Raw genomic sequence first — 27,672 nt, forward strand, 5'->3', positions numbered from 1 at the left:
CGCACACTTTCACCAATCCTATCTGTTTTTCTGAATGCCATCAAGTAAGTTTGATCTCGAAGAAACTCCTGTTTACTCAGAACCATGGGTGTAACTTCCATAGGTGTATGGGGCGCAGCTGCTATGGGGCCCAGAGCTAAGGGGGCCATCTTCCTTGTCAAAGTTACATGTGTTATTATATACATATGGCTGGTACATAGGGGCCCTTACAAACTTTTGCTATGGGTCCTTCAAATACCTACATACTCCCCTGCTCAGAATCAACTATTCCTTCTCCCAGATTTTTACTGTAGTGCAATTCAATATATTCACACATTTACTACAGCACAAATGTCTGGGTCAATGTCTCAGAATATGCCTCTACGCAAAACAGCTGTGCCTTATGCTGGTCCATCAAATCATTTATTGTGGGTTCATAGATCCAATGCCTAGGGATTTAAGTTAGGTACTTTCAGGGCAGAGAGATTCACACAAAATATGCTACGCAAACTGCAAAAAGGAACACTGGTGAGTACTATGTATCAGCCTCAATGTCTTTTTCAACTCCTATTTTCCAGTGTATTTTAGGGGCCTATTCATCATCATAGGCTGTATGGCCTCCGATGAAGAAATTTTGAACTCACTGCGAGGGATACTTAAGTATCCAACTCATAGCGGGGGCAGCGTGACACCGGAGCAATTTATCATAGCACCAATGCGGGGACTACTGCTCCGAAAAGCAGTTGTCCCCGTGGTGAGTATCACAGCTACTTCTGTAGCTGTGTTACTTACCTCCTCCCCGTCATCCTGGATACGCATGCATGACCTCGGGTCACACATGCGCAAAGCAGCCGGGGAGGTAGTGAGGAGGCAGCGAAGTGATCCCTCTTCGCATCCGAGAAGGGGATCCGAGAACGGAATCAGTATGTAATACCGCCGGCCGCAAGGCCGGCAGTTCGATTCCCGGCAGCGTCACGGCAGCCCGACAGCGCTGGAAATCCCGTTCGTCCCTAGGTAAGTATTAACTAACCTAACCTACCTCCCTAACCCTAACCCTCCCTTAGGGGTGCCTAACGCTAACCTCCCCCCAAGTGCCTAACCCTAATCCCCCCTCTAAGTGCCTAAACCTAACCTCCCCCCTTCCCTGCTGCCTAAACCTAAGTCCCCTGGGGGAGTGCCTAACCCTAACCTCCCCCCCGGGAGCCCTAAACCTAACCCCCCCCTGCAGCTGTCTGCTCGCTGCGCCCGGCATCGGTGAATTAAGCAGCGTCTACATCTAGACGCCGGGCATTTCACCCTTGCCGGGATATGACAGTCGGGAAGCTGGCTGTCGGTATAATGTCAGCCAGCTTCCCGATTGCATCCCCTGAGAACAAGCGCCGTCTTAAGATGGTGCTTGTTCTCAGCAGCAAACTTCGCTGAATACCAAGGGGGTCCTATCGGACCCCTGATAATGAATGGCCCTGTAACTTAAATATGCTGAAACTAGCGTTTCCGCATGGTTACCGCATGGCCATTTATCGTTTGATGAACAGGCCCCTTAGTCTTCAACACAATTGATTCATCCTAGCCATTATTCTGTTCCAGGGGCTGAATACCTTTTAGCAAGATACAGTAGGAAGAAAGTTAGACAAAATTTTGTGTGACAAGTTTTGATAAAGGAACAAGACATTTTTAAAGTTCCTACAATTTTAGATTCCAGTTAATCTTGTGAAGTGGAAGTGGATCCTGATTGAGAACCTCCATGCTCTTACCAAAAACTTTTGCCTTTCAAGTCTAACTGATGCGCTGATTTGACTTTCAAGAATTGAGAGTTAATATCAGATTTCAGAATGCTCCAGCTTCCCAATACATTCTCTTACGCCACTAGGTGTTGCTCTGGTTCAAAGACTGCATTAAGAGCCGGCCCTCTGGGTTTGCACTATTTGCTGTCATTTTGGTTTGGCTTTTAAATCCCGGCTAATTTGACCTTGTGTGTGGATTATTATTTTGCTGTGCTGCCTTAATGTTCCATACTGTACATGCTGAATTTTCAAAGTGAAGTTCTCTCAGTACAAATTCCTCATTTCGGGCACAAGCACAAAGTAACAGGAAGTTGGCACCTCAGATGGCTAGCCAAAATAATCACATCACTTGTATATATCAATATAAGGCCAAAATTGGTTTTAGATGCCAACAAGCAGGAACATCATTGCTCCCTATGAACAATGGAGTGTATGCTTTGCTCTGCCATGTTTGTCCTCTGTTTTCATCACTAAAATAGTGCAAGGAAAAGTAGTTTGGACATAAATATCTGTGTATTTCTATTGGGGGAAGCAAACAACAAACTGAAGTCTGATTACAACACAAGGAGTGTCTGTAATGATCAAGCATGTTCATTCATGTGTGTGTTTGAATTGCACTTGTCTTATGAGTGGGAAGGTGTTTTCTGCAATACAATAGTCAAAGATAAAAAAAATAAGCCTTAAATCAAAAAGGTGTCTGTGTGGTGTAAAGTATGACTGTTTTAGCCATGCAAACAAAGGTTGGTCAAGGACGTCATGCTGCAAATACTTGTTACATAGTTACTATCAAAGCATCAGTCCATCCATGGCAACTAGAAGTTTTTAGTAAACTGGTTGCATGCAGTCTGGATTATACATTACTATAAGATCTTAATTATTAGCTATACAGTCTTGTAAAGTTTCATTAAAACTCTCTGAGGTTATATTTACACAATTTGTATAATTAATACTCACATTGGGGGAGATGCGCTAAGCCTTGGAGAGAGATAAAGTGGAGAGTGATAAAGTACCAACCAATCAGCTTCTGTCAGCTTACAGTCTGTGTTTGAAAACCTGTATAGCATTAACCAAACTAACTAAATTTCCAAAACATTTTTGTTATTTAAACTTGCCAATCTGAAAAACAAAGGTCTGGTATAAAATGTATGTTGCAGCTACTTCAAACTATACAATTGTTTAGGTCTTCTAGATATAGTGCAAAACCACAATATTATTTTCAGGGTCTGGAATTCTAAGATGGTGCTATTCATATCATGCCACAGAAGACAGGGGATATGTTTCAGCTGAGGTCCCAACCCAGTGTTTATACTCTTTTTCTCCGGAAAAGTGATCTTGTAAGTTAAACGTAAAAGGTATATCTTGTAAAGCCATTGATTTAGTAATTTTTTAAATTAATGTGTCTGCAGTTTCAGGGTTAAAAGCTCTTCAATTTTCCCATCCTATCAGATGAGTCTTCACTTAAATCAATAGTTCTCTCTGAAGAAACTCTTAATACATTATCCAGACCTATGCCTACTTGTGATCTTGTCCTTTTAACCTAATGGACAATTTATTTTCCCCAAAACCTGTCAGAAATTGTCGGGGTTTTTTATTTAATAAAGTTTAGAAAGTATAAATTTTTTTATATATTTCAATATTTTATTGAAAAAAAAAATATGCATAGGCGTGTCTCACATTGTACAATTACTTCCCACCCCAATTGGCAATAGAACCCCCAGATTGCAATTGCTCTCCATTAGCATTACCCCCAACTCCCTTAGTGGTAATAGATCCCCATTTGTGTAAACCAACGTGTATTAAGTTGCCATTTTGCACATGGCAATCAGTGGTGAAAGCATTTGGATGCCAATTATGGCTTTTCAACTTTTCAACATAAACGTGCAGTAATTTGCAGAAAACGTAGGCTCACAGCAAAATTAATCAAATTGTGTCAATTGAAAATGTGGGCTCATTTCTTTTGCATGTAATATGAAGAGGGGCACTACACTGTGGCATAATATAAATTGTGGGCACTCTGACCTATGGGCATAATGTGAACTAGGGGCACTGTGATGCATAATGTGAACTGGGGACACTACAATATGGCATAGTAAGAACTGGGGACACTGTATGGCATAATGAACAGGGGACATTACAATGTGGCATAATGTGAACTGGATGCACTAGAATGAGACATAACAGGAGACACTATAATGTAATACAATGTGATATGAGGACACGTTGTGGTATTATGTGAACTGAAGGCACTGTGGCATAATGTTAAATGAGGGCATGGTGTGGCATAATGTGAACTGGGGCACTTTCTGGCATAACATGAACTGGGGTACTTTAACAAAATGTGAACTGGAGCACAGTAAGCATAATGTGAACTGGTTGCACTACATTGTAGTGTAACGTGAACTAGGGCACTACTATGGGACATAAAATGAACTAAGGCACTATTATGGAGCATACAATAAACTAGGGCACTACTATGGGACATAAAATGAACTAAGACAATATTATGGGGAATACAATAAACTGAATGAATGACTGCATAGTGTGTGTCTGTCGGCTCCTCTTCTCTTTCAGTTTAGAAATCGATTCCCATGGACACACTCAGCAATAATAAAGTCAGCATTTAAAAAAATAACCAAGTGTTATAAGAAAAGCATATCATGTATATATCTGCACATACTGTAAAAGGTTTTCTTTTGCTTGTGTTTTCAATGTTTCGGCCTTGGCCCTAACTTCCTGCATTCAGTTACATACCACTGAGACAATAGCATTAGTGCTAAGTCTTAAGTACATTAAATAGACTTTCATGTTTTCAGAGCCTAGAAGAGTCAAAACTGGATATGCCTGTCCTTGGAAGTATAGAATTCTGTGGTAACAACTCACAGGAAAGTATTCGGTGTCTGGTAACCTGATCTTAATATTACTAATTGCCTCTTCTCTTGAATAAAAACCAGTCACTCCAGTACTGATTGAAATGTTTTGTTAGATGAATCTTTTCAAACATTAAGGAACAAGCTTACAAGATGGCAATATACATTAGATACTTAAGATTATAATAGAAGAAATAAAATGTCAGCAAACACATATTATTATTTACTTGTGAAGCACACGTCATTTTAAAAGCTACTTTATATCCTAATTATTTAATCATTATGGAGACATGACATTAAAGTATATACACAAACAAACACTGTGGCAAAAAAATAAAAAACCGCTTTGAATAACCTTGTAACATTATCCGAATACCAACAAAGCAGGAATTCAGGGTGATAGACTGGGGATTGACATTAGCTATAAAAAAATGAGCAACCTCAAACACTGGCACCAACTAAAACAGTACAGTATCTACTACAGACCTTATTTCTTTTATTAAAATAATTCTATGGGGGCAATTCAATTGAATTCAATGTTGAACAGTGTCAGAATGAGTTCCCGAAGCTATTCATTTGGCCGCACAGTAAACCCACGACCATAGGATTTCTGCTAAACTAGTGCCCCAATGCTAGTTGCGGGCTTACTGCGTGTGCTAACAGCATCGCGTCCCGCACAAGTCAGAAAATGCAATTTACCGTGACTAAACTCATGCTAGTCGCGACGTGGACAATTGAATAGTCTGGGCACTCAATCCTGGCACTATTCAACATCACATTCTGTTAAATTCTTCCCTATATGTTTTATTATTTACACAGACATATGTTTTAACTGTAAACTGTCTATATAATAAACTTGCAATATTTTAAATTAGGCTACAATTTAATTTAATAAATGCAAAGCACAAATGGAATTTGCAGAACTTAAAGAATTAAGGCCCTCATATAGCAGTGCACTCTAGTGCATTGCTGAACGCAGATTTCCGATAATCGATAGAATGCGATCCCGCACGTAGAGTGGCAGCAGACTGTCATTGATGGACAGTCTGCTTCTGTTTGTGGGCATGACGGCACCATTGGGGGGGGGGAGGGAAGAGGCCAGGATCTCCGTCGACTGACGGAGATTTCCTGGCTTCTTCCACTCATCTGCCGCAGCCGGCTGGCCCCATGGGTCACCTTAGCTGGCCGATGTTCCGCAGATTATCTGATGCTGCGCTGAACAACGCAGCTTGGATAAATAATGTAGCAGGAGGCGTGATGCCTCCTGCTGCATCACCATATATGCATAGACGGAATTGCAAAGTTTCTTGCGAGGAGCTTTGCAATTACGTCCGAAGCTGAATCAGGCCCTAAAGCAGCTACTTCTAGGATATCTAACCATAGAATATTTTAATTTTTTATAAATGTTTACTAAACTGTACCAAGTGTTATAATAATGAGTGTGAGTTTCCATACAGTGTATTAGTGGGTCTAAAGCCAAAAGAAATAAATAAGCAATGAAATGCTGGATATATTTTGCTGTAAATAAAATTTTTGAATAAAGCATTTGCTAGACATGTGAATTAACTTGTATACAGCAAAAAAAATGACCAAACATATTTTGTGAAATTTATTTTTTAAATATAAGTACTCAGACTTCATCCTTCAGATTTTTATGTTTCCATGTTTGAAAGAAAAACAATATAAATTTATTTAGTACACAAATTTAAAAAAAAAACATCTTCATGTACCCCAATGATATACTGATAAGAGACTCATGCACCAGGGCATAATTTTGTTTGGTTAATGACCCAGAACATTAAATCCATTGAGATCCATCCCAGTTACTTTTATTATATGTTAAGTAATTTGCAATCGTCCTAAAAGTAATTTGGGATCAAGGTTTTACAAGCAGAGCCATAACTAGACTTTTTGGTGCCCTGTGCCAGAGAGAGCATTGGTGTCCCCCCCCATTTTTTTAAATAGGGACATAACATAGTGCACCTGAAAAAAGGCCATGGCCTCACGGGGAAGGGCCAGGGAAGAGATAGGGGAGGCCAGGAGATGCTGGGGATAAAAGAAGAGGAAGCTACAGTACAAGTGAGAATGATAATAAACAGGAAAACAGGCCCAAACAGCGCCCCCAGCCCTGCGGTGCCCTGTGCCATGGCACTGGTCGCAATACCCTAGTTACGGGATCCCGGCGGTCAGAATCCCGATGCCGGTATCCCAACTAGATTACCATCCTGATGGCTGTATGTAAGTGTCCTAACCTAACCCCTAACCCTACTCCTAACCCTAACCTCTCTCCCCGGTGCCTAAACCTAACCTCCCCCTCCCCGCACCTTAAACCTAACCCTTTTCCCTTGGTGCCTAACTCTAACCCTCCCCCTAGTGCCCAGCCCTAACTCCTAAGCCACCCCCCATCCCCGTTATTTACCTTCGGGATTCTGGCGGTCGGAATGCCGGCACCTGGACTCCGGCATCGGTATTCTGACCGCCGGAATACACGCTATCATATTCCATTATTATGCACATGTAAGCTCTCACGAGCAGGGCCCTCTTCCCTGAAGTGCTTTTCCTTCTCTCATTTACAGTATGCATACCATCATCTCCTCCCCTCTTCCAACAACAGCACCAAACCTTTGGGACTGGCTGTCCTGTTGCTTATTTGGTCTTATGACTACCAGTGGCGTAACTAAGGGGAGTCGAGCAGGGCGTGTGCCCAGGGCGCCGTAGGATGGGTGGCGCGGGGGGGGCGACACTGGCCACAGTACTGGCCCGCCCTATTTAGGCAGTGTAGAGCCGACTGCAGTGTATGCGGTCAGCGCTACACATTTACACAGGACCGGCGCTAGGCTTCCCTGCTCCCAGCGCCGGCCCTGTGCTGCACATCTGAGCACCTTCCCTCCCCCTGAGCGCTTACCCAATAGCGCCAGGAGGAAGGTGGGAGGCGGGCTCAGGCTGTGCAGTTTAACACACACATCGCCGCCAGCGCGGCAGCGATGTGTGTGTTAACCAGCAGCCAATGAGAGTCAGACAGACTTTCATTGGCTGCTGCACACACATCACCGCCTCACGACGGCGGAGATGTGTGTGTTAGCCAGCAGCCTATGAGTGTCAGACAGACTCTCATTAACTGCTGCAGCGCCCACTGCAAGAGCTGGGCTGGAGCTCACTCACGAGCTCCGCCTTCTGGCTCTTGCAGTGGGTAATGGGAGAGACGTCATGACGTCTCTCCCATAATGCAGAGCGTGCCACCCAGGAGGACTGACGTGCGGCGGCGGGAGCAGTGACCGGAACGTGGATTGAGGTAAGTGTATTTTTTTTTCTTACTTGTGTGTCTGCACTACGGGGGGGGGCACCATTACTGGGGGGGGACCTCTATTGAGGGTGGGGCACTACTGGGGTCTACAACTGGGGGGCTACTACTGGGGCACTGCATCAGGTGGGGGAACCTCTACTGGGGACTACTACTGGAGGGGAGAACTACTACTGGGGGCACTATATAAGGGGCTTACTACTAGGGGACCACTACTGGGGGCACTAAATAGGGAGGACCACTACAGGGGGCACTGTATAAGGGCACTGGATAGGGGGGATCACTACTTACGGCCTGCATAAGGGGAACCTCTACTGGGGGCACTGCATGGGGGGGACTACTATTGGGGGCACTATATAATGGGCTTACTACTAGGGGCACAAGGGGCACTGCACTGGGGAGGACCACTACTGGGGGCACTAAATAGGGAGGACCACTACAGGGGGCACTGTATAAGGAGCACTGGATAGGGGGGATCACTGTTGGGGGCCTGCATAGGGGGTACCACTACTGGGGGCACTGCATAGGGGGGACTACTACTGTGGGCAATATATAAGGGGGACCACTACTGGGGGCACTTCATAGGGGGGACCACTACATGGGGCACTGCATAACGGAGACCACTACTGGGGGCACTGAATAAGGGGAACTAATGAGGGGCTGCATAAGGGGGACCACTACTGGGGGCATTGCATACTGGGGGTACTGTATAAGGGGAACTAATGGGGGGCTGCATAAGGGGGCCACTACTGGGGGTACTGTATAAGCAGCACTACTATGGGCCTGCATAAGAGGGACCACAACTGGGGACATTGCATACTGGGGGTACTGTATAAGGGGCACTACTGGGGTTAAGGTGCATATGGAAAGGAATGTTCAGTGACGATAAAGGGGTGTGTGTCATGTTGACACGTCCCATTTTTAAGTGACCACGCCCAGTTTTCGCTGCACGCGTCTTCGGTGCACGCACATGGGGGGGGGCGTGGGGGCTCCATTTTTAAATTTGTCCTGGGCTCCGAATACCCTAGTTACGCCACTGATGACTACTGCTTATGTTTATAAACCTTGTCCATGTTCTGCTATGTTCTGTATTGTAAGTCACTTTTATTGTTCTGTTCATATTGTTTTTGTACTTTGTAAAGTGCTGCGGACCCCTAGTGGCGCATATAAATAAAGGATAATAATATTATTATTATTATTATTATTATTATTATTATTAACATGTTTATTGCACCTGCTATCATTAGGCACTGATTACTGTTACATCACTATTATATTGCCTTCATTTTCTTCTCTACAATCTTGCTTGCTATCTATTTGCTAAAGCACTTTTTAAAGAGTTGAATGACTACAAAGAATAGAACTTTGCCACTATGCCTATAACACTTTGTGTTTTATTATTGTTTTCAAAAATTAGAAATAAATGTGTGGATTTTACATGACACTCTAGAAAATCTACCTAGGGCTGCAGAGAAATAACTAATACTGGACCTGCACTTTTAGGTGTAAAATGTCTTAATTAACCAGTGACTGTCACTTACTGTGTCATATGTGTATTCTAAAGTTACATGCCACAATAAAATATTTTGAACAAACTGGATACTGCGATGGGGCTACGAACGCAGCGGCTACGCAGATCCATCGCAGAGTGATTGACAGGAAGTGCCGTTTGTGGGTGGTGATGGGGTGTGGTCAGGGAAATGCAGGCGTGCCAGTGCGTTCGCACGCCGCTGCAGGTGCGTGCACAAATTAGCCACTGCTATGCCATACGCAGTCTGAGGTCTCATAGTGTGCACTAAAGTAAGCAATTCCTGAGTGAGTTCTAACCTGCCTTAACTGTGCTTATGGGTCCGATGTTACCGATTATTTTGCTATGTTGCCTTAGTATACAGATGTGAGTAAGGGGAAGTGGGCGTCCTCATGTTAGGCTGCAATCACAATGCAAATGCAGACATTTAAATTAAAAAAATCTTGATTGTGGGATAGCGCTGGATATAACAAACTATATGGTTAAGAAACGATAAAAGGAAAAAATGAATGATACTCAGTCCTTAATATAATATTTGTTGATAATTGGTTCATATAATAATAGAGTAATATCCGTAGCACGTTTAAACCTTCCCGGTGTTCCTCTGAGAATATATGTAGAGCAAAATACATAAAACACAAAACAAGAAGGTTCTTAGTGAAAGATTATTTCTATCAAAGAAAAAAAATGTCTTCCAATTTTTAAGCAGCAATTTTCAATGAATAAAATTATAACACACCCGACTTACAACATAGCAAGTGGGGGATAATCACATCAAGGTATCTTTAGGGTGTTTTATGCCTCCCAATCTTATCAAGGAGATATTAACCAGATAACTCGCTGGGGAAATCAATGATGGATGCGTACCCTACTTACAAGCAGGGTGGTATGTTGTTTCGTATCAAGGTTTCTTTTAACACCTTCCCAGGTTTTTCCAATTTTTCCCAATTTTTCATGGACAAACTTCAAAATTTCATCCTCCTCATAAGTGATGCCATACACAAATAAGGAGAAATGAAGTCCGTGTCAATGACGTAAAATTTTAATGCAAAAGAAAACATAAAACACATAAAAAATGGTATACAAGATGGAAGGTATCGACCTGTGAGTGGAGTTAATGGAGTCCGGAAATCCAAAGTCCATACACAGACAAATGGTTCCAAAGGGTGACTTGTGATACAGTTCATATAGAAAAAGAATAGTCCCGTTAACCAACGCGTTTAAATCTGCTATCAGCTGGTCTTCCTCAAGGTGTATGGGACAAGTGCAATCGGGGCATCTTAAATATCCAAAACAATCTAGGCAAATTATGTATAATGACCTAATTAAATACATAGCCCCTGCCTATGTGTATATATAATATAACAAGGGGTGAGCCTGTCTAACTCAGTATGGACTATACGTGTTTTTATTCCACGTGTTCCTACACTGACCGGGTTGATGATGACATATCCTGGGTGTCACTAATCCAAAGTTTAGCGGTTCCATACAGCACTGGATGGGTAAACTAGTCAATTACCCCTGTTAGCCAATGATCGGTTCACTGACGGCCTTCGTCAGACTTCCGGTGGAGGCTGGTGTAATTCTAAAGTCAGAGGAAATGTGTGTAGAGACTATCTCTCTCACGCGCCTTCCTGGAAGTAACATCCTGGGTTTGCTTGTGCGTGTCCAGAGTTTAGTGATAGGTTATTTGGTTTGTTGCCATGGTTACAGCGGAAATTATGTCCTAAACAGCTGACGTACTTCCGATACTGGACTGGACTTTGTTGGTCTGAATGCAGACATTTTCATATCACTCCTGATATTAGCAACTGCGTTGCCTACGTACAAGCAGAATAGCGATCCTTGCTGAATCAGGCCCAGAGACGGACGGTAATGCAATTGCGTATTCGTACACAATGCAGTTGCGAAAATATGTCAATGTCAGCAAAGATCACCTGAGCATTAAGACACCCACTGCTACCTTCTTACTTGTGTGCAACTATGCATACCTATGTAAACATCAGTAACATCAGCGGCCATCTTACCCTTGCAGAATGTCTGACCTGCCGCAGCCATGGGAGCTCTTCTGACACGCAGAGCTGCGTATGCAATCGCAGTGACTAATTTATGCACGCCTATGTAACGGCATTTAAACGGACAGACACATCTGCGTTTTTGTGACCACTCCCCATTACCGCCCCCAAACACTGGCAGTCTGTCACTCACTTGGCGATGGACTCTTCTGTGCATGCATAATCGCAATGAGATCGCAGCACATGCGCAGTGCGGTGTATACACATGCACAATGGCAAACAATCGCTCGATTGGCAAGAAAATTGCATTGGCGTCCGTCTCTGAATCAGGCCCATAGCAAAGTAAATTACATATATTCTCTTGTTTATGAACCACCAGAAATATGACAGATGTAACAGAGCTATTACATTGCATATACAGTACATCCCTGAATATACACAATAACCCTCAAGGCTACTTTGTCTGCAATGCCCTCCTGCCACAATGTTTCATGGTCCAAATCACCAAGACCATAAAAGGTATAAAAATAATGCAAATAATTCAGCCCATATTAAAGTACGTATTTGTGTATAATCTACATTACAATTTTTTTTAAATACATAAACAATACAATAATTTTGATGTACAGCAGAGGGTCACCCCTGCCGCCCTAGTCACAATTTCAGGCTCTTTCATTTGCCATTTCTTCTTTACATCCCTTATAATGCATGGAAAACCTTAGCAAATGGCAAAGGCTCAGTAAATCCTTCTAAAAGGAACATTTCATGTATTTTTAAATTTTTTAAATTTTCAGGGATGCATGAAAACTTGTAGGCAATTCATAAACCATAGAGTACTGTGACTGCTTATATTGCTTTATTGGAAGAATCATGTGATACATCCACCTGTAGTAACTATTGACACGTGATATATACCGCTCAGAAGTTGGTCAGGATTGGTGGTCATGTGAAATGCATCTATGGATAGCCTTCTCCTGAACAGTATAGTGCACATTTGTACTGTTAATAGATCCCAGAGCTATGAGTAGGACTAGATTAACATTGGGGCAGATGGAGCTATAGATCCAGGCCTCCACATAAGATAGGCATTTCATCATGAGTATTATAGTTGTATTTCTAAGTTTCTAACAAAATTATGAAATGTTACTATTTTTATGTATTTAGACATTGGTGCTGATAATGTAGGGGGGTACACACCTACATAGCACTGGCCACACCCACACGCAGGGGCTGGCTGGCAAATTTAAATCTGTCGGTAAAGCCCACAGCACAAAAAAACAAAAGATATAGGGAAGGCCACCAAGCGCTGACAGATGTACTATTTCTTATTTTTGTAAGAGAAGAAATGGGGAGAAACTGAATAACCAGTAAAACATGAAATATGTATGTATAAATCCATTGTTCAAAAGGAGATGAGATCTTTATGTTCGAGGTATTTCTCACCTTAAATAGGTGAAATACGTGCACATAAAGGTATCTTTCAAGAATTTCCACTCGTTTCCTAGGTAACACTTTATCCCAAGCTGTGAGTTTTCTTGATTAACTTCAGGGTTACGGAATACCTCCAAAAAAGCTATCACAGACAAGAACGGCCTCTCATCGTGTAAAACAGTTTGGCAAAAATGTATTACTAAAAACTGAATATCATATATAAACAAGAATACATAAGAAAACTTCCCCTTAGGGAATGTCCACGTACCAGAAAGGGCCTAAAAAGTAGGCACTATAAGTAGCTTGAGGGAATAGTTGTTATGCCTGGGTAAATCACCTCCGGCTATCAGATAGTGGTTGTTCCCCTCAGGTCCAAGGTGGCAGCGCTCTCCACACCAACGCGTTTCGGAACAGTCTTCCTTTTTCAAGGTGTATGAGGATAGAATAAAGGAGGCCCTTAAATTCCCCAACCAAGGGGTCATGTGATCTGATGGGCATGATCTATTGAATCCTTGTTTTAAAGAATGTACAAGGATTCAATAGACCATGTTACCACTATCTGATAGCCGGAGGTGATTTCTGCCAAACTGTTTTACACGATGAGAGGCCGTTCTTGTCTGTGACTGTTTTTTGGAGGTATTCCCTTACCCTAAAGTTAGTCAAGAAACCCCACAGCTTGGGATAAAGGACCATCATTCAGAGTCTCTCGCTAGATGCGATCGCTCGCACCCAGTGTATGCAAATTTGTCAAAGTGACACCACGGGAAGCGATTGCTTGCCATGGCATAAGCACGCCCACGATGTCTTAGCGAGCGGCCAGCATACACCCAATGGCACAGGCAGAGCCGCCCAGCAACACATGTCATCTCCAGGAAGTGTATTAAAACATTGGTACATCAAGGACAAGCAGAAGCGATCGCAGCACTTGTGGTTGCCTTACCCTACTGCTAGCACTGCAAGGACTTCAGTGTAAAAAACAGGCATGTGACGTGTACTATGACGCTGCGTGTTAATTATGCACGCCTCTAAAACGGCGTTGAAACACTCAGGCAGGCCTGCGTTTGCACCTCCACTCCCCCGTTATTAGTGTCCTGCCCCTGTTACCACCCACAAACGGCCTCTCCCGTCACTCATTTCACTGGGCTGTCTTTGCTGGGCAAACCATCAGGCCGCTTGCGAGCACACAGTGCTAACGAGAGACTCTGAATGAGGTCCAAAGTGTTACCTAGGAAACAAGTGGAAATTCTTGAAAGATACCTTTTATGTGCACGTGTTTCACCTATTTAAGGTGGCTATATGGAGGGGGTGAGCCAGCTCCTACAGACTAACTCATTTTCCCAGGATCCCTCTTACCTTGGATGCACTGCTGGGCTCCAATGCATGCAGTCCCACTTCTGTGTCACCCCACACCCCATGTCCCGCTGCCTGTCTCTATCTCGAGAGGCCAGAACAATAAATGTGTGTCACTCAGAGTCCCTGTCCCTTGATATAAAAGGCTCCACCTCCTCCATGCTCCATCCTTCTCCAGCGGCGCTGTCTCCCCGGCTGCTGATTCATATATTCTGTATTACTGTCACCCGGTCCCCCACTCTCCCCGCTGAAGAAACAAGGTAGGAGTCCCTGCACTGTGCCCCTCCACATAGTGCAGCAAGCCTTCCCTGCCCTATCCCTCTACTCCAGCCAGCTTTCCCTGCCCCATGCTCACCCTAAATCAGCAAGCCTTCCCTGCCCCATCCCTCTACTCAGCCAGCTTTCCCTGCCCGTGCTCACCCTAGTGTACCTAGCCTTCCTTGCCCCCCCCTAGTCCAGCCAGCTTTCCTTGCCCTGTGCCCCCCAATTAAGGTGCAGCCTTCCTTGCCTTGTGCACCCCCAGTCCAGCCTTCTCTGTGCCCTCCTAGTCCAGCCTTCCCAGCCCTGTGCCTCCATGCCCATCCTGCCTTCCCCACCCCAAACTTTGAGAATTTTTAAACTGGGTTTAGGACTAATTGATGTCCAACCCCTCTGCGTAGCTCCTCCCACATTATACATAGCGTCACCCACCTCTGCACCATTCCCCGGAGGGCCCGGCTTTCATTGTCAGTACCGGGCCCCATGATTTCTGATGGCAGCCCTGGATACTGGTGAGATGAGATCCAGAGAGGTTATGGAGTAATTGGATTAGCAGCAGCTGATGAAATTAAGTGGAGAGTTGTACTGAGATGGTTCAGTGTAGAGCTAGGTAAATGGAGGCAGTGCAGGTTCAGGGTTAACTGTAGACATAGATCCTTTGGGATCCAGCAGGAGCACAGGCGAGCACTCAAACAGACAGGTTTATTCAGAAGCACAGAAACTCTCTCACAGCTACACTGTGAAACACGTTACACTGGCAACTATGGGAAGCTCTGAACTCCCTTAACTACCCAGTGCAGAATCGTGATAGGTCAGAGAAAGCATGTGACATTGCCAGGAGTGGAGCAGCTAAGTCGCATGACCAGAAGCAAGATGGCGGCGCCGACACACCAGAGTGGAATGGAAACACCACCAGGCCTACCCTGGCCAGAATGTCACAGTGCCGTAGAACACTTCGCACAGCCAATTCCCACTGCCAGACACCAGCCCTTCCATCAGAAGGACCATGCCACAGCGCCCTCACAGTTAATACCCGTCGTCCCCTATGCCGGGAAACCCTGGTCGTGACAAGTAGAATTCACATTTAGCAAATAGATCTATTTCCCCTAATGACCCAAACATTACACTGATAGTTATGCCTATACATAATACATTGTACATCAATACCCTTTCCAAACACAACACTCTAGCAATATCATCCCCACACTACAAGAATACCACTGCTACTCCTACATCACAGCAATAGCACCACCCCTCTATCATACTTACCAACTTTTATTATCTGCTCCCCGGCAGATACCCGGAGAGCAGACACAGCTGGCCACTTTGGGGGGCGGGGCCGGGTTCCTACGTCATTAGGCTCCACTTTTACATGTCATTTAGTCCCAAACCCGCCATTATAGAGTCACGATTAACAGCATTTGTGACGTGATTCCCGGAAATTATCTTCACTAGGAAGTGGGCAATACTCTTCCGGGGGTGCGGGGGGGGTTCTCCGAAAATTCAGGAGCCTCCCGCAACTTCCGGGAGAGTAGCTAAGTATGCCTCGATGGACATTACACTTACTGTATATCTTTGCTTGAAACTTGCAACTAGGCTAACTGATAAACACAAATTCAACACTATTAGGCAGTTATACATTATACTTATTACTATTGGAGCACTACAATGAAGGTAAGGAATACGGTTGTGCCAGATCACTCTGATTAGGTTGGACAGTTTACCCCTTATTTCACAATGGTGCTGATACACAGCATATACTGTAATAGATCACACTGGCACAAATTAGCTTGAAATAAAAGTTAAAGAAAATAAATAATAAAAAAAATGCGCTAAGCGTCCCAATAATGTCATGGGGGGTGACCGGCCTACCAGGAAACTTCCACTGATGCTTATGTCAATATGACGTTGATTATATTGGGCAATGCTTTCCTCTATGATATGAAGTGACTGGCTGGATAGGAAAATTAAACTATTGGATAGATGTAAGCACACTTATTATACTGCTTTATTATTTATTATCTTGATACAACATAAAATTAAACAAGAACAGATCCCCTCAAATGGCACATTCATACATATACATATAAATAACAGAAATCAGTCCGTACATCTAAAAGTTAATTCTTTATTTATATCAGAATGGATCTCCAGTTTCTTTAAAGATATTCCTTTTGCGTTTAAGTAAGAATACTTCAGGCAATAGGAAAAGTCCACGCTCTTATTCCCAATAGTAATGCTTAATCACTCAAAAGCAAAAGGAAAAGCGAACATAGTGCAATATTGCCAATAAAAAAAGAACAAAATTTATTTTGACATCGCACTCACATATTATATAAGGTCAAAAGCATTTAACCACAAAGTAGTGGATAGGGGTTTACAGTCGCTCCATCATCAATAAATTACCCTCCCAGATCGAATTGGGAGGGTAACCCAGGATTCTCTTTCCTCCTCAGGGCAGCTATGAATCACAGCAGCGATTCCCCGGCCATAGGTAATCAGCTTGTCACCAGCAAAATTAACACAAACATGTATGCCATTCATCTTGATTTTAAATATATTCAGACCCATATATTTGTAAAAATAAAACATGGTAATGTGCCATACCTATATAGGCAAGTAACAGAAAAGCGCCATGTGCAGCCCAGTTGAGTATGACATATATCTCATGCAATGCTCATTCCGTCATCTTAGTTTAGCAGCAGCTGGAGCGATGGTGGTTGTCCATGACAGCATTTACCATGTTGAGTAATGCACTAAGAGATATTGCTTCATGAAATGTTCATTTCACGGGACTGGAGTTTTTGACAGTTTAGGAGATACTTTTGGAGAGAGCCTTGGAGAGAGCGGAGACCTGCTAGGAGGACCTTTATTTTCAGACTCCATATTGCCAGTTGTTTTTTCAGGGGTTTGAAGTCTGCTTGGGGTTACAGGTTTCGGGGTTACAGGTTTTGCAGTATTCGTCACTACTGCTTTGCTTGCACTACTGGGCAGCTTCTCCTTCTTGCTGGGGGTACCACTTGAAGTTACCGGAGTAGATGTTTGTTCGTGGGGGCTTGCTGCCATTTTCTGAGATGCAGGTTCTGGGTTTACTGGCTGCTTTGTGTCCTTCCATCTTCTGGCCCCAGACTTTGAATTATATTCATAGATACTACCTGTAACTATATAACAACAATTGCAGGTTTTAGTATATAGTAGTGTGGAAGTAGCTGTAGATACTTTGTGTAGGGCTTGGTTGTTTTACATAGTAGTGTGGAAGTAGCTGTAGATACTTTGTGTAGGGCTTGGTTGTTTTACATAGTAGTGTGGAAGTGGCTGTAGATACTTTGTGTAGGGTGCGGTTGTTTTACATAGTAGTGTGGAAGTGGCTGTAGATACTTTGTGTAGGGTGCGGTTGTTTTACATAATAGTGTGGAAGTGGCTGTAGATACTTTGTGTAGGGTGTGGTTGTTTTACATAGTAGTGTGGAAGTGGCTGTAGATACTTTGTGTATTGGGTGGTTGTTTTACATAATAGTGTGGAAGTGGCTGTAGATACTTTGTGTAGGGGGTGGTTGTTTTACATAGTAGTGTGGAAGTGGCTGTAGATACTTTGTGTAGGGTATGGTTGTTTTACATACTGTAGTAGTGTGGAAGTGGCTGTAGAATTGCATAGAGGCTGTAGCTGTTTTCATAGTAAGGAGTAAGAGGCTGTTTATGTTATACATTGTAAGGTGGATTAGTCTTTAGAAAGTACACATAATAAGATGACATAGCATTATGTTATACATAGGTCATATTTGTTTTATATAGTAAGGTGGAAGTGCTATAGTATTTTGCATAGTGAGATATTATATATACTGTAGTAAAGGTAGAGCTGTTTTTCTCATCAACACATTTTTAAGCAGGTAAATATGGCAAACAGAAGGTAGATTTGTTTTTTTATAGTGAGATAGATACAGCTGTTCTGCATCTGTAAGATGACTGACTTGCAATTATAGTACATACATCCCAATGTAAGGACAGTCCCGATTCACAGACCTAGAAGTGAGAGTTTCTGTGTGTATGTGGGCAGTCCAGGGCGAGGCTTATTTTGTCCCAATTTCATGTCTAAATGATGGGAGCTTTGCATTATATAATGTATTTAAAAATTCTTGGAGTAGGTTTTCATAGGCTGTGTCTATTGATCCCCACATCAAAACAAAGAAAAACACAGTGGTGATCATGGCAATTCTGTATTCTGGTATTGCTGTTAATTCAACACTTTGACTCCTCTCTCAGGGCTCTAATTATAAGGCAGAGATGATCCCTTTTTCCGTCTTTCTGGACAAAAAAAGGGCTAATATCTGTTTTCTTCCCTGCGACTATCATGTCCTCATGAGCTATGAAGGGGACAGCAGTGTCAGATCAATTCCGAAAGCTGAGAAAATCTCACTTTATCACAGATAGCGATTGATAATGTACGACATCCACAGTTGGGGTAGTTGTTCAGAAAAGGCTGGTATATGCTTCTACACCTGTCACTGTGCCAGTCAGTCACTGTCCCGCCTGTCACCGCACGTCTGCCCTGTTGCATGCTTACCAGTAGCGTATCAAGGGGGGTCCGGCATGTGCCCTGTGCCCCGTCGGACTGGCTGCGCACATGCTGGGGTGCCGCCGCTGTCCAGGACACTGGTTTCAAGTCAGTGTAGTGCAAACTGCACTACACAGTAACAAACACTACTGTCGGTGCCAGGTAGTACACTCGTACCACTTCCATACTACTTACTCACTGCATAGGGGGACCACTACTGGGAGCACTGTATAGGGGGACCACTACTCTGGGCACTGTATAGGGGGACCACTACTGGTGGCACTGCATAGGGGGACCACTAATACTTTGGGCACTACTGGGGGGCACTGCTTGGGGGGACCACTACTGGGGGCACTATATAAAGGGGCACTACTGGGAGCACTGCATAAGGGGGACCACTACTGGGGCACTGCATAAGGGGGACCACTACTGGGGGCACTGTATAAGGGGCACTGCATAGGGGGGACCACTACTGGGGACACTGTATAAGAGGCACTACTGGGAGAATTGCATAGGGGGACCACTACTGGGAGCACTGCATAGGGGAGACCACTACTGGGGGCACTGTATAAGGGGCACTGCATAGCGGGGACCACTACTGGGGGCACTGTATAAGAATAGAGGATAAGAAAAAGGTGCTGGGGTCAGAGGAAGGTAATGGGGGCTGGGGATGGAGGAAGGCAAAGGGGGGCAGAGGAAGGTGATAGTGGCTGGGGCAGAGGAAGGTGAAGGGGCTGGGGGAAGAAAGTGACAGGGGCTGGGGGCAGAGGAAGGGGCTGGGGCAGAAGGTGACAAGGGCTGGGGCAGTGGAAGGTGATGGGACTGGGTGCAGAAAGTGATGGGGGCTGGAGGCAGAAGGTGAAGGGGGATGGGGGCAGAGGAAGGAGAAGGGGACGGTGGATGGAGGAAGGTGAAGGGGTCTAGGTACAGAGGATGGTGATGTTGCAGAGGAAAGTGATGGGGGCTGGGGACGGAGGAAGGTGATGGGGCTCTTCTGGGCTGAGGAAGGTGATGAGGGGCTGAGGACTGTGGCTGGCTGGCTGGCTGGCTGGCTGCAGATACCATCCATTCTACCCCTGAGGCATCCACAGCACTGTTATCAAGAAGACCTTGCAATGGACGGCAGACAAGAACTACCACATGCATCGTCAGTGTCAGAGAGACAGTGTGGTAAGTCATAGTGTATTTTTACATTATTTAAAGTCTGGCATATCTTTCAGTTAACATTATCATGCTTCACATATCACACATGCAGGGGAGGGATGTGCGGTATCGGGGGTGGTGAGAACATGGGGCCCCCAGAGACATCAGTGTACGGGGCCCAGAGATTTCTGTTGCCGGCCCTGGATATAGGATATATCTAAAGAACAGCTGCAGCTTTTTAGGAATGTGCAATTCCTATGTGACCATAAAGGTCACCAATATAAATAAATAGAAATAAAGCTGTGATCTTAAGCAGATGTATTAAGAAAATAAATAAAACGTAAATGCTGCAGAATGCAGTTACATTGTTCCAACTGCATAAATGCACATTCATTAACATTAAACATTGGAAGTCATCAGGGAGTCCTATGACAGTATAAAGGATGAGGTCACAAGACGTGCCTTTCTAAAGAGAATGGAAGTTTGAGATGACCGCTAATATCCTTATCATCTATACAAATGGACCTGTTATACATTATAATACTAGCATTTTATTTTTAAAATTATTAGCCATGGAGATATTAGTTGGGAGGAATAAAATGATTTAAAACTTTGTGACTGAAGAGAAGAAAATGTTAAGTAAGGTGAAGTAATGTGAAAGATAGCATGATACATTCAGTTTTCACCTCTTCCTTTCCAATAGTAGGTAAGAAAAACATCCATCACTTTGAAACAGTTGTACCTGTTATGATGTAAAGCTGGGTACACATTAAACTAAGTGTACCCAGCACGATATCACAGGCGACGGAATCCGTCAGGGGTGCTGGCATTGGTAAGTGTGTATAGCTTACCAAATGGCCACTCAGATGGCGGATTGGTTTTCTGACCGAACCAACATATAAGTGTCTACCCAGCATTAAATTTCATTAATACCATTCGCTCACCATGACCGATAAAGAGAAACATACACGCATATATCAGCCATGACATTAAAACCACCTGCAGAAAATTGTGTAGGTACCCCTGTGACGCAATACAGCTCTGACCTGTCGCAGAATGGACTCCACAAGACCTCTGGAGGTCCAAAAACCTCTAAAAAGCTGCTAGACCCTTCAAAATAAATTTCCATTGCACAACAGGTTGTGTGTGTCCGTGGTATTCATCGCTGCTGCATTGATGTTTTGCCTTGCTGTTGTGTTTCTCTGATTGTGTTTCCAGCTTCTGTTTTTTTGTACTATTATAAGAATTCATCTAAAAGAACAGTTTTCAATGGGCACTATTTTTTATTTGCCCCGGGCGCCATCACTCCTGGTTATGTCTCTGGCTATATGGAAAATGTAAGTGAATGGAATTTCATAGTGCTGGAATCAAATTAGTAGGATAAGTCAATACTAGGGAAGGATAAGTGGTGGTATGGTACTTCAACCACTATTTCTAAATACAAACACATACGCATACTGTATATTATTAGAATGTTAATTTTTGTTATAAAGCCTTTTACTTAGCAGACAGTAAAACTTACCTGGGTCTAGAGCTTCTCCATCAAATACAGTGTTGACCTTGGTCATTTCCTGTGGAGAAAGTAAATTATCTGATGTGATTATTATGTTACTTTGTGCAAATTCTTAAAATATGGTTCAATGGTTTTTTTTAAGGGGCCTATCCAGTAGGTGACCTGAAAGACTGAACGTCTAGCATTCAGACCTTCAGGTCGCCAAAGTGCGGTGCCCGCACTGAACGGCGTTCACTGAACGTCATTCAGTGCAGTAGCCCGACCTCCTAACTCTGAACATGCAGAACCTGACACAAACAGCGTGCACGCGCATCGCTGGTCCTTGCCAGATATCCATTACCCGACTTTGTGAACAATGCGACCAAAACCTCCTGGTTTTGGTCAGATTGTTCACAAAGTTGTGTAATGGATAGGCCCCTGTACTGATTGGGAAATGTAATGAGCATAGATTATGTAGGAATTGGATGCCTGTCAAAGCCAAATTTATTTACATTACTGTATACTAAGTGGTAATATTTCCCTTCACTGACTAATAACAAATACTTCCAAGTATTGGAAAAAAAAGTATTATGATTATTGAACTTTATCTATAAAGTGTCAACATACTATTGTGCTCTTTACAGAGAATATTTAATCATTCACTTTGGTCCCTGTCCTAGTCTAAATTCTCTACCACTCAAAACTTTAACATATAGGGGCCTATTCATCATCACTTATTTTTTACAAAAGCAGGTGAAAATGAACATTTTCACCTGCAATTGTAAAAATTAAGTATTTGGGCCATTCATGACGAAGGTACCTTCCTCTGGCGGATTGGCTCGCTGTCCCCACACACTAGGATGAAAACACAATATTTTTGGAGCTTTAGTGCGGGAGCATTCGCCATCTTCAGATGGCAAATGCTCCCGCTTGTGGATCGCAACCCACTCCTTCCATATGGGACAGAGGTCCGTGTTGCGAAGAGTCCTTCCGCCGGGTCCTTCCGCCGTACGTCGGGCTCTAATGCTGAATTGCTCTGGATTTCGCGGTGAGCTAGAATGTTAATTATTGGGGTCCGAAACAGAACCTGATAATTAACATCATGAATAGGCTCCCTAGTATGTTTCTGGAGTACAAGAGGACACCCGGAGCATCTGGAGAAAACTTGCAAAAACACAGGGAGAAACTAAAAAGTCAACATATATAGACTTCTGGTGGAAATAGAGCCAATAGCTCCAACACTGGAAGTCCGTAATGTTTCAAGTTATACTGATGACAAAGTTTAAATGCTTTACTATAGTAGCATTTTACCTGTGTTGGCATCATAGTGCCGGCATATCGCTGCTGACAGTGACATTGTCACTGTCGACCTATTGAATCTTATATCCCATAGAATTTGCACTGCTGAATGGTGTTTGCTTCCATTGTTATGTATGAGATCGGAAGCGCTATAGTAGTCTGTCAATGAGTTGTAGTAGCAGTATTGAGAGGCCCACCTGTAGCTTTGCAAATCCAAGTATCTGCGTAAAACGTTGCAGCATCTGTGTACAAAGATGCAGCATTGGTTGCAGATCATTCGACTGTTGCAGCCTTGAGTAAGCCTATGGTCCTGCAGAATTAACGTGGGAACTGAAATGCCAGAGCCATATTTTTTGCATACGGGATCGCAGTCACAGGATGTAACATGTCCGAAAAGGTTGTGACTAGCCTGCGTTCTTTCCCACCACTCCCCGTTACCGCCCCCAAACTGACTATCAATTACCATGACGCAAGAGCTGTGTGAGTTAGATGCATACATGGTTTACTGACAACTCAACTGCGTAAACATCAGCTATACGTACATCCTTGAATCAGGCCCCTATAGAGGAACAGTACAATATATTTTACCTTATATCCTTCCAATTTACATAGCAATTTCATTATTATTTTTTTAAACATACGCATATGCCGATACAAACTCCTTCCCTTGTATACATACTTGCGGCCAAATGTGCAAGGAGACTACATGTTGTAATAACGATTGTTTTTCACTTTTCCCTATATTTCTGATTCTGTTCGTACCGATCGCAAAAGCATCTTTGTGTGTACACTCTGTGTTACGAATGTGCCATACTAGTCTTTAGAGATTTTGGTACATGTGCAGATCCAGAGGTACTGTAAGTGTGGCATACAGCCGTTCTTACTCACAGTAGCAAGTCATTTGTGGGTAATTGGATTGACCCCATAGACTTCATGGTGCACTAGTTGCAAAATAAAAATTTATGTCGTAATGTAACACCATGGTCAAGGTCAGACTTTCAGAAAATGATAAAGCAGGATTATTCAACATGCGGTTCTCCACCTGCTGTGGAACTACACTTTCCAGCATACCCTGCCACAGTTTTGCTATTAGGGCATGCTAAAACTTTGTCAGGGCATGCTGGGATGTGTAGTCCCACAGCAGCTGGAGGGCTGCATGTTGAATATCCCTGTGATAAAGCATTTTAATTCACTGACTATGTGCAAGGAGGACAGAACTTACCCAGAGAATATCTTTCTTAACCTTTTTCTTTTCTACAAGAAAAAAAATATATAGACATAAGCTCCATATCAAATAAATATAAACTTTTTATAACATTTCACACTGATAAAACAGAAATGATGCATCTGTACTTAAATGCTGCCTCTCCATATATTTATGCTTTGAGAATAATTATATTTGATCACATGTTAATAACCTATAGTTCTAAGGAACAGCAGATATCAAGCGATAACAATATCTGATATACAAAATAAAATAGAATAAACTAAGGCTAAAAGTATTAATAAGTGATACTGAATTATATGTAAGCTAGAATAAAGAGTTTAAGGAGAGTTTAATAAGAGTAAAGTAGAAGCTTAATTATAGAAAATGCACTATTTAGAAATAAATGAGCTTTCAATTCTTAAATGGCCACTGCTAAATTATTTACCAGATCGTACATATAGATACTGACGAAAAGCAGAAGTATGATGTTTTGATTTAAGAATATTTTAGTAATTATTAGAGAAATGCAAGGCTTGTACTGATAACTAAGATATACGTCAATAGCATTTATATAGAGATCTTATATAATAATTATGAGTTAAATATAAGTTAATAATAAGGGTGTGAAGAAAAATAAAGTATATTTATTGGCATTTGTGTGAAGTAAAATAAATATATTCTGAGATATTATATTATGGCCACAGATGAACAGATGTGAGCCAATGTTCTCGCTTCATAAGGAAATGGATTTACTCATAAGATGGCTAAAGTAGAAGCACATGACATTTACAAGTGTACTGAGTTTTAGCCACAGGTTGCAGACCTGACCAAATGAGATGGGAGACCACAACCACAAGATAACTTGGAAAAAGGCCCAAAGAGACTTGGCATTTGGGCCGGATACACTATGCAGAAAACTGCAGTCAAACCTCCGAAAATACAAATTTCGGAGGTTTGACTACATTTCCCGTATGCCCCAAGCTCCAGAAAGCAAAAATTTCCAGAGCTTGGTGCCGATAGGCCTAATAGAAGCCTAATAGGAACTAATAGGATCCCTCCCAAGATCCCCCGCGGCTCGTACATGCACTGGCTGACGAGCGTGCATGCACAGAGGAACCCCTGGGTCATAAACTCGGAAGTTTCCACACCGCAAAGGACAACTCTTATTGGGAGAGCTGTTTGCTTAAACCATCATGCATTCAGCGTTACTGAATGCCAGTATGCATGCAATGATTGGCGGGAATGCATCACATCCAAAATGCAATGCTTCATACATCCCGCCCTCTTTTAGCTCAAACCCATCCCACCTATAGACATTATCAAGATCAATTATTGATGGTGGGCTTTCCTTAACGTCTCCTGGACATTTACCTTCAAGCTATGATATTAGAGGCCTTCAGCTTTAAGACATTATTTTTAAATCATATATATTTTGTGATTTTTGTCAATGTTTCTACACTGCATAATTGATGAGATAGTGAATAAAAAGACAATGCACAGATAGAGTTCAGGATTGAAGCTTCACTGTAGCTAGCTAGATATGTATTGAATGTATTGTATGTACTGATGTAACCCCCTTTTAAAAATAAATCCAAGTAATTATTTTATTTAATCAAGACTGGACTAGAAGTTCTTATACTTTAATACTCTCCCTGAATGTCCTGAAGGCTCCTAAGTTTTGGGGAGGGGGAGACGGTGTGGCTTTGTACTGTGTGGAGAGGGAGTACAATGAAGCAATCACAGCGCCATGGACCCCCACAACTCCCACCTAGTTGCACTATCTGATAAATATCATCAACATTTTGCAGTTTATGGACATACAGCTCTATCACACTTTTCTTCCCTATTACCATAATGGTTTATGATCTCCTTTATCTTGACTGTTATACTGTATAACTGCCAAAGCTGCTTTGCAAAATCAGTATCACCTTACCATGCCAGGGTTTTATTGGGAGTGTGTGTCATTTTTTGTTGTTGTTGCTTTTCTAAAAGCCTTTGCATAGTAATCTGTGTTTTATGTTGGTTTGTGTTCAAATGTTTAGTGATTGTAGCTATTTGTTTAGCTGAAAGACATACAGACATAGTTGTGTTTATATTAATCTTAAGGAGCGTGTTCAACCAAAATTAAATTTACACAAAGAACTAGTCATTAGGATGTAAGCTGGTTTGCAAATTCCCATTGCTACAGTTTTGACGTGGTCTTCTGTAAGACTATAACTAAGTATCACATGGAGATAGGGACTCATTAACATTTATAGACATATCTGGAATAGGGAAAACTGTTGTGGTTTAGATTATCTCCAAGTGTAAAAACCAGTGTGGTGGTTTCAATAAATTTGGTTTGATTTTCTGTTTGGCCTTTGGTAGATCTCACGTAATACAAAAAGTATGTGTTTTGACAAAATCACACTTTAGTAAATATATTCCTAATCATTTCCAGATTCAATTTATACTTATTTTTTGTCAAGTAGATTTTGTTAACATAAATTGTAAAACTAAGATAAATGAAAAGATAACTCATCATTTACATACCTGTAGGTTGTATCCTGGAAAAGAAAGTTACATGTGTTAATGCAAGAAAAGAATATTATGTTAAATCATGTTTCAATCATTAACTTTGACGTAATGTCCTGGGCCAAAATGTATTTTGCTTAAGGTAAGATTTATTTTAAAGGCCCGTTTGAGGGCCTTCTTTTCTATATATAAAAATATATATATATGTATATTTAATATTTAAAATATGTATGTATATTATATATCTATACAAATTAGTTTTTCTATAGCTCCACCTCCAGTAACTCCACTCACAGTTTCTGAAACTATTTTTTTAAGAAATATACAAAATGTAACATTTATGTTTAATAAAAATGTATCTTGCCAAGTGATCTGACCTAGATCAGAATATGGATGATGGTGGCTTGCTTCTTGGCAGGTTTAATCAGGAAATTTAAAGAGGTAATAATATTAAGTAAAAAACAAGAACCTCTTTGCACTTAATATCACTGCTGTTTTAAATTTCCATGGCAAACCTGCCACTTTGTAAATCTAGCAAAATCTCATTAAAAGTTGTTGCACATTTTTTTTTATTATTTTTCATTCAAATTAATCATAACAAGTGAAATGGCCTTGTACTCAGGTTTCGCTATGCTATATGAATTACATTACATTACATTGTATCATATCCAGCGTTTACAGATTTATTCTGACTAATGGCCTAGCTGTGTTAGTTGAGCATATCCAATGGTTTCCATACTATAAGGTGACTCCTCTGTTGTCTTCTAACATTGTGTTTATCCTGTATACAACTTTACCACCACATTTGCATCATCTCACTATGCCAGTGGCTTTTATACCATCATCATAAAAAGCTATTTGAGCTGTGCATTCAAAATCCTGCCAGCAAGGCAGACTACTCAGCCCGAAAGATGTAATGTCCACACTTGCTACAAGGTCATTACTCCAAATGA

At 42.3% G+C, this 27,672-nt stretch overlaps 1 protein-coding gene across 1 annotated transcript; it reads right to left on the minus strand.

Annotated features, from left to right (window-relative positions):
* Window positions 1-16,625: 16,625 nt before the first annotated feature.
* Window positions 16,626-26,764, minus strand: LOC148515282 (uncharacterized). The gene is made up of 4 exons (XM_088480265.1): window positions 26,738-26,764; window positions 24,221-24,252; window positions 21,730-21,778; window positions 16,626-17,674 (listed from the first exon to the last, which is right to left on the minus strand). Exons 3-4 carry the CDS (start codon window positions 21,773-21,775, stop codon window positions 17,301-17,303), a joined length of 420 nt encoding a protein of 139 aa, XP_088336391.1. The 5' UTR covers window positions 21,776-21,778; window positions 24,221-24,252; window positions 26,738-26,764; the 3' UTR covers window positions 16,626-17,300.
* Between the last annotated feature and the right edge of the window lie 908 nt (window positions 26,765-27,672).

The sequence above is a fragment of the Taudactylus pleione genome, unplaced genomic scaffold, assembly GCF_031769625.1.
Source record: "Taudactylus pleione unplaced genomic scaffold, aTauple2 ptg000251l, whole genome shotgun sequence".
NCBI lineage: Eukaryota > Metazoa > Chordata > Amphibia > Anura > Myobatrachidae > Taudactylus > Taudactylus pleione.